We start from the raw sequence: 16,944 nt of genomic DNA, 5'->3' as shown, positions 1-16,944 counted from the left end.
CTTCCTGCACATTGAGAGATTCCATAGGATGTGACCATAGCAGATGAAATGAAACCAGCACTATAATTGTGTAATATTAAAGGGCCCCAGATGCTATTAGTAGATTAATACCTTCAAAGGCTTTGCTATTCCTTCTTACAGTATTTATATTTAAACTGGGCATAGATTGAACAGCCCATCAAAGGAAAGACACTTCCAAAAAGCCGATGTAATCTAACAATTAATGTTGGCTGGTGGCTTCCATGTTGGTGAGATGATGAATTCATTCTGGATTTTTGTTCTGATCTTTGAAGGAGTTAGTTATTGAACTAGAATCCTCCCAAATAGACTCAGCACCTTGTGGGGCAGAATGGAATGCCTCCATTCTGCCCCACAAAACAATCTAGCTGCTTTCCCATGGTGAACCACCTCCTCCTCCCTCCCTAGGGCGTAACAGATTTGGTAACTCCTTAAGATTTAGACAAAAGCCCAAGGGAACTTTTTGGCTGAGACCGTAGCTAAAAGCTGCCTTTGCTAACAACTGCTCAAGCAGAGGACTGCCCTCTCTTAAGTTGGGCACCTAGCTTGTCAAAATCAGGTAGCCACATTTAAATTTTGCCTAGTTACTGGCATCCTGTTACTGATATTGGAAAAGGTAAAGGTTTCCCCTTGACATTAACTCTAATCGTGTCCAACTCTGGGGTGTGGTGTTGTTCATCTCCATTTCTAAGCCAAAGAGCTGGCGTTGTCTGTAGACACCTCCAAGGTCATGTGGCCAGCATGACTGCATGGAGTACTGTTACCTTCCCGCAGTAGTGGTACCTATTGATCTACTCACATTTACATGTTTTCGAACTGCAATGTTGGCAGATGCTGGGGCTAATAGTGGGAGCTCACCCTGCTCGGATTCGAACCGCTAACCTTTCGGTCATCAAGTTCAGCAGCTCAGCAGTTTAACCCACTGCACCACTGGGGATAATTCATGTGTAATTCATATCCACACATGCATTCAGTTTACATTAGGGGACAGTTCACTTGCCCTCACACTTCACTCCAACATCTCCCTCTACTTTCGGCAATTCAGACATGAAGATTTGCATGCCCTAAGATGCTGAGTGAAGGAAAAGGCAGATGATTGTATTTGAAAGTATGCCTCCGTTTCTTCCCCCCAAAACAATCTAGCTGCTTTTCTATGGTTAACCACCTCCTCCTCCCTCCCTAGGGCGTAACAGCTTCTAGACAGTGTAAGGATGTGGAACTGTGTTTGTGGACATATGTGCAACAACATGATCACATGATTGTTTTGGAAAGACATTGGGAAGCTACCAAGATTTTAGAGACATCATTGAAACTTTGGAACATTTCTGTCCCAGATTTGTTTCTTGCAGAACAAATGTCTAACTTACTTTTTGTAGATTGTGGACGGCGAAAATTGTCTATGGACAGGATTGTGGGAGGCCAAGATGCCAGCTTGGGGAAATGGCCATGGCAAGTCAGTCTCCGCTACGATGGGACGCATCTTTGTGGTGGCTCTGTCATCTCTTCCGAATGGGTTATCACAGCAGCGCACTGCTTTCCAGAGTAAGTACCAGTCAAATGCTGTGTGCCCCAGGCAATACAACTTATAGGCTATTCTGAGAAATAATGTGAGGACTGCCAGGAAGTAAGAAATCCAGATCCAAGATGATTTATTCGCCTCCTTTCTTCTTCCCTTCAGGTGGTTGTTAAAACTATTATGTGTTGTACAACTGACCCTAGGATTGTCTCAAGATATTTTGTTGCCCAACTCAAAGTATAAAAATGGTGCCCAACAGCACTAACACTTGAAATGTACTTACTTACTTGCTTACTTGCTTACTTAGGTGATCCCTCATTGTCTGAGAAAGTTTGTCCTCCAAGTTCGTTGTCCTGGCGGTGGGTCCGTAGGTGACTTTGGAACCCTATTCTTGACCTCTATGTTCTCCCGCAGTGAGGGCATCAGTTTCCAGGTGGAAGGCGGTTCTGTTTGGGGTTGGCTTGAAGTGCCTTCCTCTTGACATCTTTCTCACTCTTGCTCTCAATTCATGCCTCTTTAAATTCCACAGCACTGCTGGTCACAGCTGACCTCCAGCTAGAGCGCCCAAGGGCCAGAACTTCCCAGTTATCAGTGTCTATGACACAATTTTTAAGGTTGGCCTTGAGCCCATCTTTAAATATCTTTTTCTGTCTCTCCAATACCTTTCTGCCATGCTGCCTGCAACAGCTGCTTCATTATGCCTAGGGACAGGGTTGACCCCGGCTGTTCTGCCACAATACCATTTTGAGTTGTCCCATCTCTCTGCAGGAGGAATCGAGTGGTGAGCCGGTGGCGGGTCTTTGTGGGCGCTGTTTCCCAGTCCTCTGCTAAGGGGCTGCAGGTGGGTGTGACGAGCATTGTGTACCACGGTGGCTACCACCCCTTCCAGGATCCCAACAGTGAGGAAAACAGCAACGACATTGCCCTGATGCACTTGGCGGCACCCCTTTCCTTCAATGGTGAGAAGATTGTTGGCGTCATTGAAGACAATGGGGGAAGGCCTGGGAGAATTGTCAAGAAAACCTGTAAGCTCAGGGCTGCCTCCAAATTTGGCAAGAGCTTGGACAAATGACCTTGTTCTGATCTAGAAATTATGGTCCAAACAAGAAATTTAGAAGTTCAAAAAGGTACTTTTTCAAGTTGTAGATCTGGAGAAACAAATTGCCCTCTCTAAGTAGACTCACCTCGTTCACCATTGTCACTGTTACCTTATTGTCTTCTCCCTTTTGCTCTAATCGGAATCACTTTCCAGATAGATAAAATGCAAATTGAAACTGCTAAACTTCCTTTTTCCACAGTTGTTAGGGGTGTAAATATGGTGGAGGAGATGGGCATTACCCCCATAAGAAATATGCCCCCAATATATATTTTGGTCTTTACATTTCTAGTATTGATGTTACTTTAAAAACTTCAGTTGAGAACTTAGAAATATAGTTTCAGCATCCAAAAATGTTGGGCAGTCAAATTTACAAAGGGAACATGAATATGACAAGTATAAGTTATAAAAGTGAATTCTTTCCATTGTCACCCTTTTTGCAGAAATAGAATTAGGATATTGAAAAAAAACATTTCATGTAGGGTGGCATAATTTTTATTTGAGGACAACAATCTCATTCTGCCTCCACTGATAGCTTTTGTGTGTGTGTGTCAGGAGCGACTTTAGAAACAGCAAATTGCTTCTGGTGTGAGAGAATTGACCATCTTCAAGGATGTTGCCCAAGGGACACCTGGATGTTTTGATGTTTTACCATCCTTGAGGGAGGCTTCTCTCATGTCCCCACATGGGGAGCCAGAGCTGACAGAGAAAGCTCATCCGCGTTCTCCCCAGATTCGAACCTCCGAGCTTTCGGTCTTCAGTCCTACTGGCACAAGGATTTAACCCATTGCGCCACCCGGGGCTCCTATAATAACAGTAATAATTGAGTAAAATAATAAATGTAATAATAATAATAGAGTAAAATAATAAATAATGTAAATGTAATAATAACAATAATAATAGAGTAAAATAGCTACATTTTGCCTCCCCTGATAGCTTTTCTTCATGTCAGAAAAAAAAAACTTACATTGAGAAACTGCAAGTTGCTTTTGGTGTGAGAGAATTGACCATCTGCAAGGATGTTGCCGAGGTGATGCCCGGATGTTTTGATGTTTACCATCCTTGTGGGAGGCTTCTCTCATGTCCCTGCATAGGGAGCTGGAGCTGGAGCTGACAGAGGGAGCTCAACCCGCTCTCCCCGGATTTGAACTGCTGACTTGTCAGTCAGCAGATCTGCCGGCACAAGGGTTTAACCTATTGTACCACTGGAGGCTCTCCCTGATAGCTATTTTTTTGTCATGTCAGGAGCAACTTGAGAAACTGCAAGTCGCTTCTGGTGTGAGAGAATTGGCCGTCTGCAAGGACGTTGCCCAGGGGACGCCAGGATGATTTGATGTTTTTATCATCCTTGTGGGAGGCTTCTCTCATGTCCCCGCATGAGGAGCTGGAGCTGATAGAGGGAGCTCATCCGCCTCTCCCCGGATTCAAACCTGTGACCTGTTGGTCTTCAGTCCTGCTGGCACAGGGGTTTAACCCACTATGCCACCGGGGGCTCCTCCCTGATAGCTGTCTCACTGTTATTAGCCTTTTCTAATTTGATAGCCTCCAGTGATATGTGAGCAACCTAGAGACTAAGGAACAGAGAATAGTTGCTCTGATGGCAATATTATCTTTCCACAGAATTTATCCAGCCTGTTTGCCTTCCAGCACTGGGACAACCTCTGGTCGATGGTAAGAGCTGTACTGTTACTGGCTGGGGCAACACACAGTATTATGGTAAGCACTAGCTGCTGTTTACTTACACATGAAATATGTCAGCAAGTCTTGCTAACTATAATGATTGGGACTAGGTGTGTTCCACAGTCTAGTTGTGCGAATACAGAATTTTTCCTGAGTGGTTCAATTCACGCAAAAGACCCAGACATCTTTCTTCAAATAGTAATTATAAAGATAATTTTGCATTCCTAAAAGCAAAGTTGGCTTATTTGGGTCAAGCTTACCAAAATATGCAAAGGGAGCTCTAAACAGTACTACAAGACAGGAGGTTGGGTATGAGTAACCTTCATTATTTTAGATCTAATTTGTGGCCAGAACAATAAGAAAGCAAAACAATACATGCAAGGTTTGATTATTGTTTTCCAATGTATGTAGGTTGCAATGTTTGGCTTGTTTTTGTATAGTTCAAGTTCACTTTATTATTATCAGTGACCAGCTCTGGTATATTTTTCTGCGCATAAATGTGTCTGTCAGTCTGCCTCTGTCCATCCCACAATCCATGTATTCATCCATGTAATATGTACATTTCAAGTTGCAGGCATGGCGGGGGGGGGGGGGGTAGTACAAGTTCTAGTTGCAGCATTCCCTTTGAGCATGCTGGACCTGGCATTATGTTGCTCACGAGCATGAATGGTATTCAAATATTTCATAATTTTCTTAATCACAGATGATTCTTGTGGAATTCACTCTCAGCTTTGAAGAAGGGTAGCATACTTATTATTCAAATACGTTGCCGAAAGTAGCCCAGCTTGTTGAATGTTAGCCTGAAGTCCCCTACATTTATCTTGGGCTATGGTAGATAAAGGTAAAGGTTTTCCCCTGGCATTAAGTCCAGCCATGTCTGAATCTGAGGGTTGGTGCTCATCCATATTTCTAAGCCAAAGAGCTAGTGTTGTCCGTAGATACCTCCAAGGTCATGTGGACGGCATGACTGCATGGAGCGCCACTTTGGTAAGGTTACTGAGTTTTGAGAGTTGTAATCCTTTGGAAAAATGAACACAGCTCTTGACTCCCATGATATACTATGATAAGCTCCTATTTCCTGCTAAGTGAAGATCCTACAGTTTTTGTGGAGATGGACCATCATTTCCAGAAAATCCCATATTCAGTCCTTGTTGTTTCCTGCTAATAGTTTCTAGTATTAGGTGATGGGAGAGCTCTCGCCACCTGAGAGGGCTGATCTCTCAAGTTAAAGTAAGGCAGAGAGAGAGATGATTGCTAAGACGTAGTGACAAAGTGCTAAAGGAGAAAATTCAATGTCATGTGGCCTGCCTGTACACAGGCAATTGAAGAGCTTGTCCTCTCAGCTTGTGCTGAAGTAATATTCTACTGCCAGTCTGATCAGCACATGTGTATGGAATGAAATAGTATGCCTATTTTTTCTGCCATGAACCATCTTGGATTGGCAGTAGGGAGCCACTGCTGGATAACACAGGAAAAGCTGCAAGAGAGGGAAGAGTTTAGGCATGTGGAATCGACTCCCCTTGTTAAACTCTGGGATCCAGCCAGTTTAAAAAAAAATGGAAGCTTAGGAACGAAAGGCCTCCAAACTCAATTTTAGTCTAGGCATAAATTTACCAGAGCTTGGAACATTATTGTTAATCATGTTACTCATTAATGTTATTGAATGTGTTCATACTATTCAGTTAGTCATCATCAACTATCACTCGTGTCCAAGTAGGATGGCCTTCCAAGCATAAGGTCTTTGTGGTGAGTCTGTAGGTGACTGTGGAGACCTATTCTTGACCCACATGTTCTTCCACAGTGAGGACATTGGTTTCCAGGTTGTCCTGGTCAGGGTTGGCTAGATCCACATTCCTCTTGACACATTTCTCTCTTTTGCCCTACATTTGTGCCTCTTTGAATTCCACAGCATTGTTGGCAATGGCTGACCTCCAGCTAGAGAGCTCAAAGTTCAGGGCTTCCCAGTTCTCAGTGTCTGTGCCACAGTTTTTTAGGTTGGCTGTAAGCCCATCTTTAAATCTCTTTTCTTGTCAACCAACCTTCCATTTTCTGTTCTTCAGTTGGGAGTAGAGTAGAGTAACTGCTTTCAGAGACAGTGATCAGGTATTCAGATAGCGTGGCCAGTCTAGTGGAGGAGTTGATGGTGTAGGAGCATTGCTTCAATGCTGGTGGTCTTTGCTTCTTCCAGAATGCTGACATTTGTCCGTCTGTCTTCCCAAGAGATTTACAGAATTTTTTTGGAGGCAACGCTGATAGAATCATCCTAGGAGTTGAGTGTGACATCTATAGATGGTCCATGTTTCTAAGGCATATAATAGGGTTGGGAGGACAATAGCTTTATAAACAAGCACCTTGGTCTTCCTACAAATGTCCTGATACTCAAACACTTTCTGCTTCATTCAGAAGAGTTCTGCACTCGCAGAGCTCAGACAATGTTGTATTTCAGTGTCAATGCTGGTTTTTGTGAAGCCAAGGTAGTGGAAGTGGTCATCATTTTCTAATATTACACCATTAAGCTGTATTTCTGGCACTGCAGAGGGATTGGCTGGTGTCTATTGAAAGAGCTGTTTACTCTATGTTCAGTGAGAGGCCAAGATTTTCATATGCTTCTGCAAAGTCATTTAGAGTGGCTTATGGGTGTTCTTCTGAACAAGCACAGATCACATTATCAATCAGCATATTAGAGTTCTATAACATGTTGTTGTGACCTTGGTTTTGGCTTTCGGTCTGCTGAGGTTAAATAGCTTGCCATCTGTCTGATAGATGATTTCCACTCAGGTGGGAAGCTTCCCACTATCAGGGTGCAGAATCATAGCAATGAAGATGGAGAATAAGGTTGGGACAATAACACATTCCTGTTTTACACCTGATTCCAACTTAAATGGGTCACTTTGGGAGCTATTGCTGTCCAAGACTGTTGCCTTGCATTCATCAAGCCCCGCACATCACATGATGTGTTCTGCATACAAGTTGAATAGGTTGGGGGAGAGTATACAACCCTGCCATACGCCTTTCCCAATCTCGAACCAGTCTGTTGTTCCATGGTCAGTTCTTACTGTTGCTACTTGGTCCTTGTACAGATTCCTCAGGAGAGAGAGAAGGTGGCTTGGTATGCCCATACCACCAAGAACTTGCCACAATTTATTATGATCTACACAGTCAAAGACTTTATAATAGTCAATAGTACAGGTATTGGCTGTTAGGAATTGTGGGAGTTGAAGTCCAAAACACCTGGAGGGCCAAAATTTGCCCATGCCTGAGTTAATAGCATGTTGCTTTCTAGATGGTTTACTTAAAAAATCTCTTAATGCTGAAATGGCCAAAGATTTCCCCATTTCATTTCAAGTTTTTGGAAGAAGGAAGATGAAACATAAGTTGTTACATAGAAAAAAGCAATGATGTTACACATTGCCTAAGCTCTTTTGTAAAAATGTATCATTATGATCTTGTTCAATGTATTGTCTTGTTCAATGTATGATCTTGTTATCTTTGAGCTCTGTCACATATTACTATAGTTTTTAGTACAAAACCTGAAGCTAAAGCTAACTTACACAAATCTATTCTTGATGCTTCTCGACTTCAAGTTTTTTTTAATGACAGAATAGGTGAAATAGCTGGTGTCTGGTGACTCTGATGTCAGTGGAGTGGTGAGCCTCAGGAGCTCTCCAGAGTGATGAATTTGAGCTCACAAAATAGGTCCCATGCCTTGGATTACTTGCTAAACCTCTGGGGGATGGGTATCCCTATTTGTTTGCTTGATTATTTACTTATTAAATCATCTCAATTTATCTTCAGCCTGTTCTTGCAGTTCTGAACCTGTTGGATTAATAGACCTGTTAGAACTTCTTATAATCCCCAGTCTTTCCTCTTACACAGGCCAACAGTCGGATGTGCTGCAAGAGGCCAGTGTGCCCATCATTAGTAGCAGTGTCTGCAACAGTCCTGAGTACTACAACAATCAGATCAGGCCACGGATGTTCTGTGCTGGCTTTGCTGCTGGGGGCACAGATGCCTGCCAGGTGGGTGGTATGACTGCCATAGTGCCTGTACCTTGGGAAGTCTGACTTGGCCACGGTAGTCCACACTCTGGTTACATCCCATATAGACTACTGCAATGTGCTCTATGTGGGGTTGTCTTTGAAAACTGTTTGGAAGCTTCAAATGATCCAGTGGGTGGCAGCCAGGCTACTAACAGGAGCAGCGCTCAGGGAGCATCCAACTCTGCTGTTGTGCCAGCTCCACTGGCTGCCAGTTTGCTACTGGGCACAATTGAAAGTGCTGGCTTTAGCCTATAAAGCCCTAAACAGTTCCAGCCCAACTTACCTATCCGAACGTGTCTCCCCTTACGAACCTTCCAAGAATTTAAGATCATCTGGGGAGGCCCTGCTCTCGATCCCGCCTGCCTCACAGACGCACTTGGCAGGGACAAGAGACAGGGCCTTCTCAGTGGTGGCCCCTCAGCTGTGGATCTCCCTCCCTGAGGATATTAGATCGACCCCCTCTCTCCTGACTTTTAGGAAAAAAGTGAAAACTTGGCTCTTTGAGCAAGCTTTTGGAACCTCATTGTAACCAGACAAACTCAGTTATGTGAGGAATATAGAATGGCTTACCAATGCAAATGATTACGGATTTAATATCCAGAAATCATTGATTTTTATAATTTAAAATTGTTTTTATATGAATTTTATTATGTGATTTAACCTGTTTTAAATGATGTAGTTATGTGTGTTCGGCATCTAATTGTTGCCAGTCTGTATGCCGCCTTGAGTCGTCTGTGGACTGAAAAGTGTGGGATAAAAGTGTGGTAAATAAATAAATAGTTGGGCTGGTCTAGAGGAGACAGTGGCACTAGGGGAGACTGAAACTTCTCCTTTTTTTCATGTGACAGGGTGACAGTGGCGGACCTTTTGTGTGTGAAGATAGCATCTCCCAAAGTTCACGTTGGCGGCTCTGTGGCATTGTGAGCTGGGGTACAGGATGTGCCCTGCCCAATAAGCCCGGTGTTTACACCAAGGTCAATGACTTCCAAGGCTGGATCATCCATGCCATGAAGGTAAAGGGAATGTAGGTATGGTTTTTTCTAAAAGGGGAGCTGTGTAGCTCAGTTCCAGCAAGGAAACCACGTGGTACCTTTTCCATGAGTAAATATATACTGGTATTGACTTTTGTGGACCTGGGCTCATTTAATCAGGTAAGGAAAATGGCTGACATGGGAGGATGATTGGTCACTTTATCTCATGGGCAGGTTTTTGGCTAGTGTTCAGGAAACAAAACAGACATGGCTGGGGGAGATTGGGTGGCTCTGGGCAGATGCATACATCCCTGACTTTGAGAATTTGATTGCCATGTTTAGTGGTGATGCTTTATGGGTTTTTTTTTCATATCAGGAGCAATTTGAGAAACTGCAAGTCACTTCAGATGTGAGAGAATTGGCCATCTGCAAGGACGTTGCCCAGGGGACACCCAGATTTTACCACCCTCTGGGAGGTTTCTCTCATGTCCTCGCATGAGAAGCTGGAGCTGACAGATGGGAGCTCCCTGCTCCCAGGATTTGAACTGCCAACTTTTCGGTCAACAGTCCTGCTGGCACAGGGGTTTAACCCACTGTGCCACTGGGAGCTCCTCTTATGATAAAGAGCCTAGTCTCTGACCAGGGTATTACCTGACACTGTGTAGTATGTGGCTGTATAGTATATTTCCCTGAATACGAATGATCTGTTAACTTCTGTATGTTATCTATTTAACAGATTGTTCTGGTTGTTGCAACTCTTATGATAACTGTTACTGCCGTGTTTTGCCCTGACATCAATCCATTTGAAAGGGAAATAGCATTAGTTGACAGCTCTTGATGGCTCAAGTTATCTGCCATTCAAAATACACACAATACCCCTGAAAGGCTCTATGGAGCCCACTGTTTTAATTTTCCCTGGAGCCACTGATTAGAAGGACTCCATCCCTGATCTTTAAAATATTGCCATTTTGAACTACAGCTTTCGGACTGTATAATCTAGCATGGGTTCTGGAAGCTGTAGTCTGAAAAAGTAACTTTTCCAAGCTGCGGTCTAGTTTGAAAGCTGTTTGGTGGCTGCCCATCTGCTACCGAGCACAATTCAAAATTCTGGCTTTAGCCTAAAAAGCCCTAAATGGTTTTGGCACAACTTATCTGTCCGAACACACCTCCCTCTATGAACCAACTTAGAGGTTAAGATCATCTGGGGAAGCCCTGCTACCCTTTCGCATGGCTGGTGGGGATGAGAGACAGTGCCTTCTCAGTAGTGGCCCCTTGGTTATGGAACTCCCTCCCCAGCAAAATCATGTCAGCTTCCTCCTTCCTGACATCGGAAAGCATTGAAAACATGGCTTTGGGACCAAGCCTTTGGCGAATAGTGCAGTGCAATAAGTGATGATGGAAAATGTGCAGTGACAATTGGAATGATTTTTTGACTACAATCTCAGATTGCGTGATTTTAATAATGTGTTTTAATCTTTATAGGATTTTAAATTCACTTTTTGATGTATATGTTTATTTTATGTCTGTTGTGTATATGAAATCAAATTATTGCCTTTGAAAGGCTGCCCTGAGTCCCTTTCAGGGTTGAGAAGGGTGGGATATAAATACTGTAAATAATAATTAATAAGTAATACAGCATTTCTCAACCTGGGAGTTGGGACTCGGGGGGGGGGGGGAGATTGCGAGGGGGTGTCAGAGGGGTAGCCAAAGACCATCAGAAAACACAGTATTTTCTGTTGGTTATGTGGGTTCTGTATGGGACGTCTGACCCAATTCTATTGTTGATGAGGTTCAGAATGCTCTTTGATTGTAGGTGAACTATAAATACCAGCAACTACAACTCCCAAATATCAAGATCTATTTTCCCCAAACTCCACCAGTGTTCACATTTGGACAGATTGCATATTCGTGCTAAGTTTGGTCAGATCCATCATTGTTTGAGTCCACAGTGCTCTCTGGATGTAGGTGAACTACAACTCCCAAACTCAAGGTCAATGCCCACCAAACCCTTCTAGTGTTTTCTGTTGTTAGTCATGAGAGTCCTGTGTGCCAAGTTTGGTTCATTTCCATCATTGGTGGAGTTCAGAATGCTCTTTGATTGTAGGTGAACTATAAATCCCAGCAACCACAACTCCCAAATGACAAAATCAATTCTCCCCCAACCCCACCAGCATTCAAATTTTGGCGTATCGGGTATAAGTGCAAAATTTGGTCCAGTGAATGAAAATACATCCTGCATATCAGATATTTACATTACGATTCATAACAGTAGCAAAATTACAGTTATTTATTTATTTATTTATTTACAACATTTATATGCCGCCCTTCTCACCCTGAAGGGGACTTAGAGCGTCTTACAAGATAGATAGATAGATAGATAGATAGATAGATAGATAGATAGATAGATAGATATCTTGTAAGATGCTCTAAGTCCCCTTCAGGGTGAGAAGGGCGGCATATATATATATATATATATGCATGCACACACATACACACACACATACATACATACACATACATGCAATATATTATATATTATATTATTAGCATAGTACAATATCAGTATTAAATATTATTATATTGTACTTTACCATTATATTGTAATATTATAGTAATATTACATGTAATATAAATATATAATTATATATTATTAGTAGTATTATATTGCATTACGTTATAATATTATAAATAATATATGTATATACAATATCTTATATTAAATTATGCTATATTATGTTATTAGCATAGCACAGGAGACCCGGTGGCCACCTCTCTCTTCACTCTGGCTCAGAGCAGCAGTTGGTCCCCAACTGATGACATATGAAGTAGCAACGAAAATAATTTTATGGTTGGAGGTCACCACAACATGAGGAACTGTATTTAGGGGTTGCAGCATGAGGAAGGTTGAGAAACACTGAATTAGTACATTGTGGTGGAAGGGCATAATGGCGATTGGTAACCCTCTTTCTCAGTGCCATTCATTCTCTTCCATCCTCTCAACCGAATTCTGTGGCCAATGAGAGAATTCTCAAGCTATCCATCTCTTGTTTTCTTCCTGCAGTCTCACTCCCACTCCAGCGGGATGGTGATCCAGTACTGAAGCCACAGAAAGTGTGACAATGAGCCACGGCTGCTCCAGCCTCCTTCCCTTTCAGTGAGATGTTGCTGCTTTAAAAAGAAAAAAAAAAGCCAAACCAGAGAAAACAACATTTGCAAGGGAACAAACACAGGCACCTGTTGGACTGTACTTTGGACTGGCTCAGTGTTACAGAAATGAACCAAGGGAGACCTTGCCAACTGGCAGTCATTGTGCTTTGCCAGCCTTTGCAGTATCTCTCACTCTACTGATAGGAAACTTCTGCTGCTGTATTTGTGTCTCACGAATGGTGCTTCTCATCCTTTAACTGCTCAACTATGAATGAATTTCCACCCTGCATCTCAGGACACTTTGGGTTGGTTAATATGAGGCTGTTGTGGATGCAAAGATTGGTCTAGCTCACTCTCAGATTGCATGACAAGTGCACTTGGAATTAAGGTTCTGAAAAATATTGGGTTATAAAAATACGCCATTGCAGTTCCCTTTTTGAAAGTGAAGACACAGATTGGAAGCTGGGTTGTTGTAGGTTTTTCAGGCTGTGTGGCCATGTTCTAGAAGCATTCTCTCCTGACATTTTGCCTGCATCTATGGCAGGCATCCTCAGATTAGATTAATGTATACATTCCCAGAAACTCTTGACAATCCTTCTAAGAAAAGAAGGAAACCCTCACAAAAGTGATTCTCATCACCCAAAGATTTGTTTTCAGGGTTTATGACTACTGGGTCTCATTTTCCAAATATCTGTAGATTTTTTTTCATGTCAGGAATGACTTGAGAAACTGCAAGTCGCTTCTGGTGTGAGAGAATTGGCCATCTGCAAAGGTGTTGCTCAGGGGATCCCCGGATGTTTTGATGTTTTACCATCCTAGTGGGAGGCTTCTCTCATGTCCCTGCATGGGGAGCTGGAGCTGACAGAGGGAGCTCATCCACGCTCTCCCCAGATTCGAACCTCTGACCTGTTGGTCTTCAGTCCTGCTGGCACAAGAGTTTAACCCATTGCGCTACTGAGGGCTCTATCTGTAGATGATTGGCTGTAAGAAGATAATTGGCACTAAACTAAGGGAGGCTGCTGAAGTGGCCTCTCCATCCTTTTTTCTCTGCACCCTTTTTTGTGTAGGTGTTTTTTAAAAAAGAGGTAGAGATAGAGAATAGAATAAGGTATTTCATATCATGAGTAATGGCCTAAAGGAAGAGATTCACAATCTGGAGAGGATAACAGTTGGAAAAGGAAATCATGAAGTATGTTAAGGATGCTTGTTAGGAAATAGATCTAGAACACCATGTGATGGAACTGTTTGAGCCTACAGTGACAAATAAAAGTGGATCCTGTTGGAACTAATGTTGGATCCATGCTCCAAAGTGTTCCGCTTTTGATTCTGGTGGGTCGAAAGGCAATGGTCAGGGGAGATTATTCCTATAGATACATTTCCAGAGCTTGGAAACACTACATTTTGGGGGTAGAATTCCAAAAATCCTCTTGCCATCCCAACTAGCTTCTTGGCCATGGCCATACAGCTCGGAAAACTAACAGCAACCCAGTTATTCTGGCCATGAAAGCCTCCGACAACACACCCAATAATTGTTAGGATCGTGTTTTCCTCTGAATAGGCAAAATGAAGCAGAAGGAGATGTGATAAGTTATTTACATGTACCTGTTTAATCTTACCTCTAGGATAGCTACTACGAGGGTTGAATAAAAAGTAATGCCTCCACTTTAGTAACTTCTCAACAGATGGTAGTACCGGTATGCGGCAGGTACTAGCTTGTACAGTAGACTCTCCTCTACAGTTCCATTTTGGTGGGAAGCCTTGGCATTGAACGGTTATGTTGTTAAAATGCAAAGTATGGAACCCTGCACAGACGGCCGGTCCATGCGACGTGCAGTAATTGAATTCTTGACAGCAGTAGGTGTCACCCCAAATTTCAAGCATAATAGGCATTTCACAAGAACGTGTGGGTCACATTAATGCTTTGCTTGGCTATCGGAAGATCTGTGCACGATGGATACCCAGAATGCTGATGCCTGAAATGAAAACGCAAAGACTTCTTCCGTGACGGCTTCAGAAAACTTGTTCATCGTTGGCAGGAATGTATCCAATTGTCTGGTGATTATGTGGAAAAGTAAATAGTGGTAGTTAAAGAGCACATCCTAAGGGTTATTTCTGCATTTGATTTATTAAAATATTCCCATCCAAATCCAAGTAACGAAGGTGGAAGCATTACTTTTCATTCAACCATAGTATTTTAAGTTCATTGGGTGGGGATTATTTTTAATCTTTTAGTGTTTCAATGGAGCCTTCAGGAGTTTTGCTTGTGTGCTGCTATGACTTGTGCGTTCAGGAGCTGTTGTTTGTGTGTTGTCTTCAAGTCTGAAAAAGGGAGCAACAACTCAGATCAAATCGTCAGATGCCCCAATCTAAGATGGGGATGGGGAGTAATAATACACTTTATTTATACTCCGCCCTTCTCCCCTAGGGGACTCAGAGCAGATTACAGCGTTTCTGCTCTCAGCGTTTACATACAAAGACAAACATTCAATGTCTGTACAATCATATACAATGAGACGCACAAACACAAACAAAGGCAGAGGCTTCTCCTTTCATTTCTGGCTTCTGGAGGTGCCAACCTGAACTTGGCTGAACTCCTGACCTGAAGGTTTGCAGTTCATACCTGTGAGATGGGGTGAGCTCCCAACTGTCAGCTCCAGTTCCTGCCAACCTAGCAGTCCAAAAACATGCAAATATGAGTAGATAAATATGTACTGTTGTTGAAGGATTTCATGGCTCGAATCACTGGGTTGCTGTAAGTTTTTTGGACCGTATGGACATGTTCCAGGAGCATTCTCTCCTGACGTTTCACCTGCATCTATAGCAGGCATCCTCAGAGGTTATGAGGTCTGTTGGAAACTAGGAAAATGGGGTTTATATATCTGTGGAATGTGCAGAGTGGGAGAAAGAACTCTTGTCTGTTGGGAGGTAGGTGTGAATATGTATTGTCAAAAGCTTTCATGGCTGGAATCACTGGGTCAGTGGTTCTCAACCTATGGGTCCCCAGATGTTTTGGACTTCAAATCCCAGAAATCCTAACAGCTGGTAAACACCTGGGGACCCACAGGTTGAGAACCACTGTACTGGGTTGTTATAGGTTTTTCGGGCTATATGGCCATGTTCTAGACCAGTGGTTCTCAACCTGTGGGTCCCCAGATGTTTTTGGCCTACAACTCCCAGAAATCCTAGCCAGTTTACCAGCTGTTAGGATTTCTGGGAGTTGAAGGCCAAAAACATTTGGGGACCCCAGGTTGAGAACTACTGTTCTAGAAGCATTATCTCCGGACGTTTTGCCTGCATCTGTGGCAAGCATCCTCACACATCCTACAACAACATAGGTGTGAATGTTTCAATTGATCACCTTGATTAGCATTTAATGACCCAGAAGTTTTCAAGGTGTGACTTCATACTGCCTGGGGACATCCTTTATTGAGAGGTGATTAGGTATCCTTGATTATTTCTTGTCTGGAGCTCCTCTGTTTTTATTTACTGTTATGATTTTAGAGTTTTTAAATACCGAATCTAACCCCCCATTTAAATTTTTCATTATGCCTCAGGGTAGGAGTATATTGAGGTGCCATCGGAATTTTACAAGGCAGTTCCCCCATCTGTGAAGCACTATTCAGAGTGAAATGGTAGACTGGAAATATATATGAAGACAAGGCAGATATAAGTAGATGTTTTTGCAAATCCCAACCATATGAACAACCATTTAGATTGTCCTAAAGCATATTTATGTACACTTGCACAAACTTTTCCACCTATTGATTTCCTGAAAAAGTCATGTGTTCTTGGCTGGACTAATCAGATATGTTTGATGTTTGCTGACCAAACATACTAAATGTTCCTTTCCCCCCAGATATGGCAGCGGTCAATATCTACCTGGGGTTAGGAAGCACCCCAGAACATTCCTTTTATTATGTCACTTTGTTGTGTAAATAGATTACTGTATTGGCTCTCTGCTGTCTTATGTGACCATGGATCAGTGCACTCAGATTGTATATATTTGCATAATTTTGATGATTTCAATAAATTAAACTTGTTTTGATTATAGATGGAGTTTTCAAAGGTGTCCACTATTGCGTTGCTGGAAGAAGGGGTGTTTCACTACAAGAGCAGTGCCACAGAGCAGGTCTAATTTATCTGTTTTGAGAAATTAAGGGAAATTATCAGGGAATACCAAGGGCTCTTGGATGGTAACACCTTGAAATTCTGGAGAGTTGCTGCAAGTTAACAATAGTGGACAGAATGAACTTGGCACAAGTCAGCTTACTAAAAGAACATTAATTGGAATCCTGTTACTTACATGGACTAATATAACCAAATGTTACATAAGCAGTACGTGCTTTGACTTTCACATGGAGTCTTTTAATATCTCATTGTACTTATGCTTATTTGCTTACTTACTTAGGCAATCCCTTGTAGCCCGAGGATGATGGTTCTCCAAGTGTAGTGTCTTGGTGGTGGGTCCGTAGGTGG

The 16,944-nt window shown here is 42.6% G+C and overlaps 1 protein-coding gene across 2 annotated transcripts in view; it reads left to right on the top strand.

Annotated features, from left to right (window-relative positions):
* Positions 1-16,518, top strand: part of LOC132780227 (serine protease hepsin) — a 46,148-nt gene extending 29,630 nt beyond the window's left edge. Inside the window, exons 8-13 of one of the 2 annotated variants that reach the window (XR_010908821.1) lie at positions 1,395-1,560; positions 2,303-2,375; positions 4,251-4,346; positions 8,187-8,329; positions 9,199-9,363; positions 12,383-16,518. Coding sequence is in view for 1 of the 2 variants with exons in the window: in XM_060783815.2 (XP_060639798.2) it covers positions 1,395-1,560; positions 2,303-2,493; positions 4,251-4,346; positions 8,187-8,329; positions 9,199-9,363; positions 12,383-12,421 (800 nt within the window). In the remaining variant the exon portion in view is untranslated. Of the gene's footprint in view, positions 1-1,394; positions 1,561-2,302; positions 2,494-4,250; positions 4,347-8,186; positions 8,330-9,198; positions 9,364-12,382 lie in introns of both variants that reach the window. The other variant, XM_060783815.2, reaches the window with a different exon arrangement.
* Positions 16,519-16,944: the final 426 nt, after the last annotated feature.

Source organism: Anolis sagrei, chromosome Y, assembly GCF_037176765.1.
Source record: "Anolis sagrei isolate rAnoSag1 chromosome Y, rAnoSag1.mat, whole genome shotgun sequence".
Classification (NCBI taxonomy): Eukaryota; Metazoa; Chordata; class Lepidosauria; order Squamata; family Dactyloidae; genus Anolis; species Anolis sagrei.
This window is presented reverse-complemented; position numbering and strand designations above follow the sequence as displayed.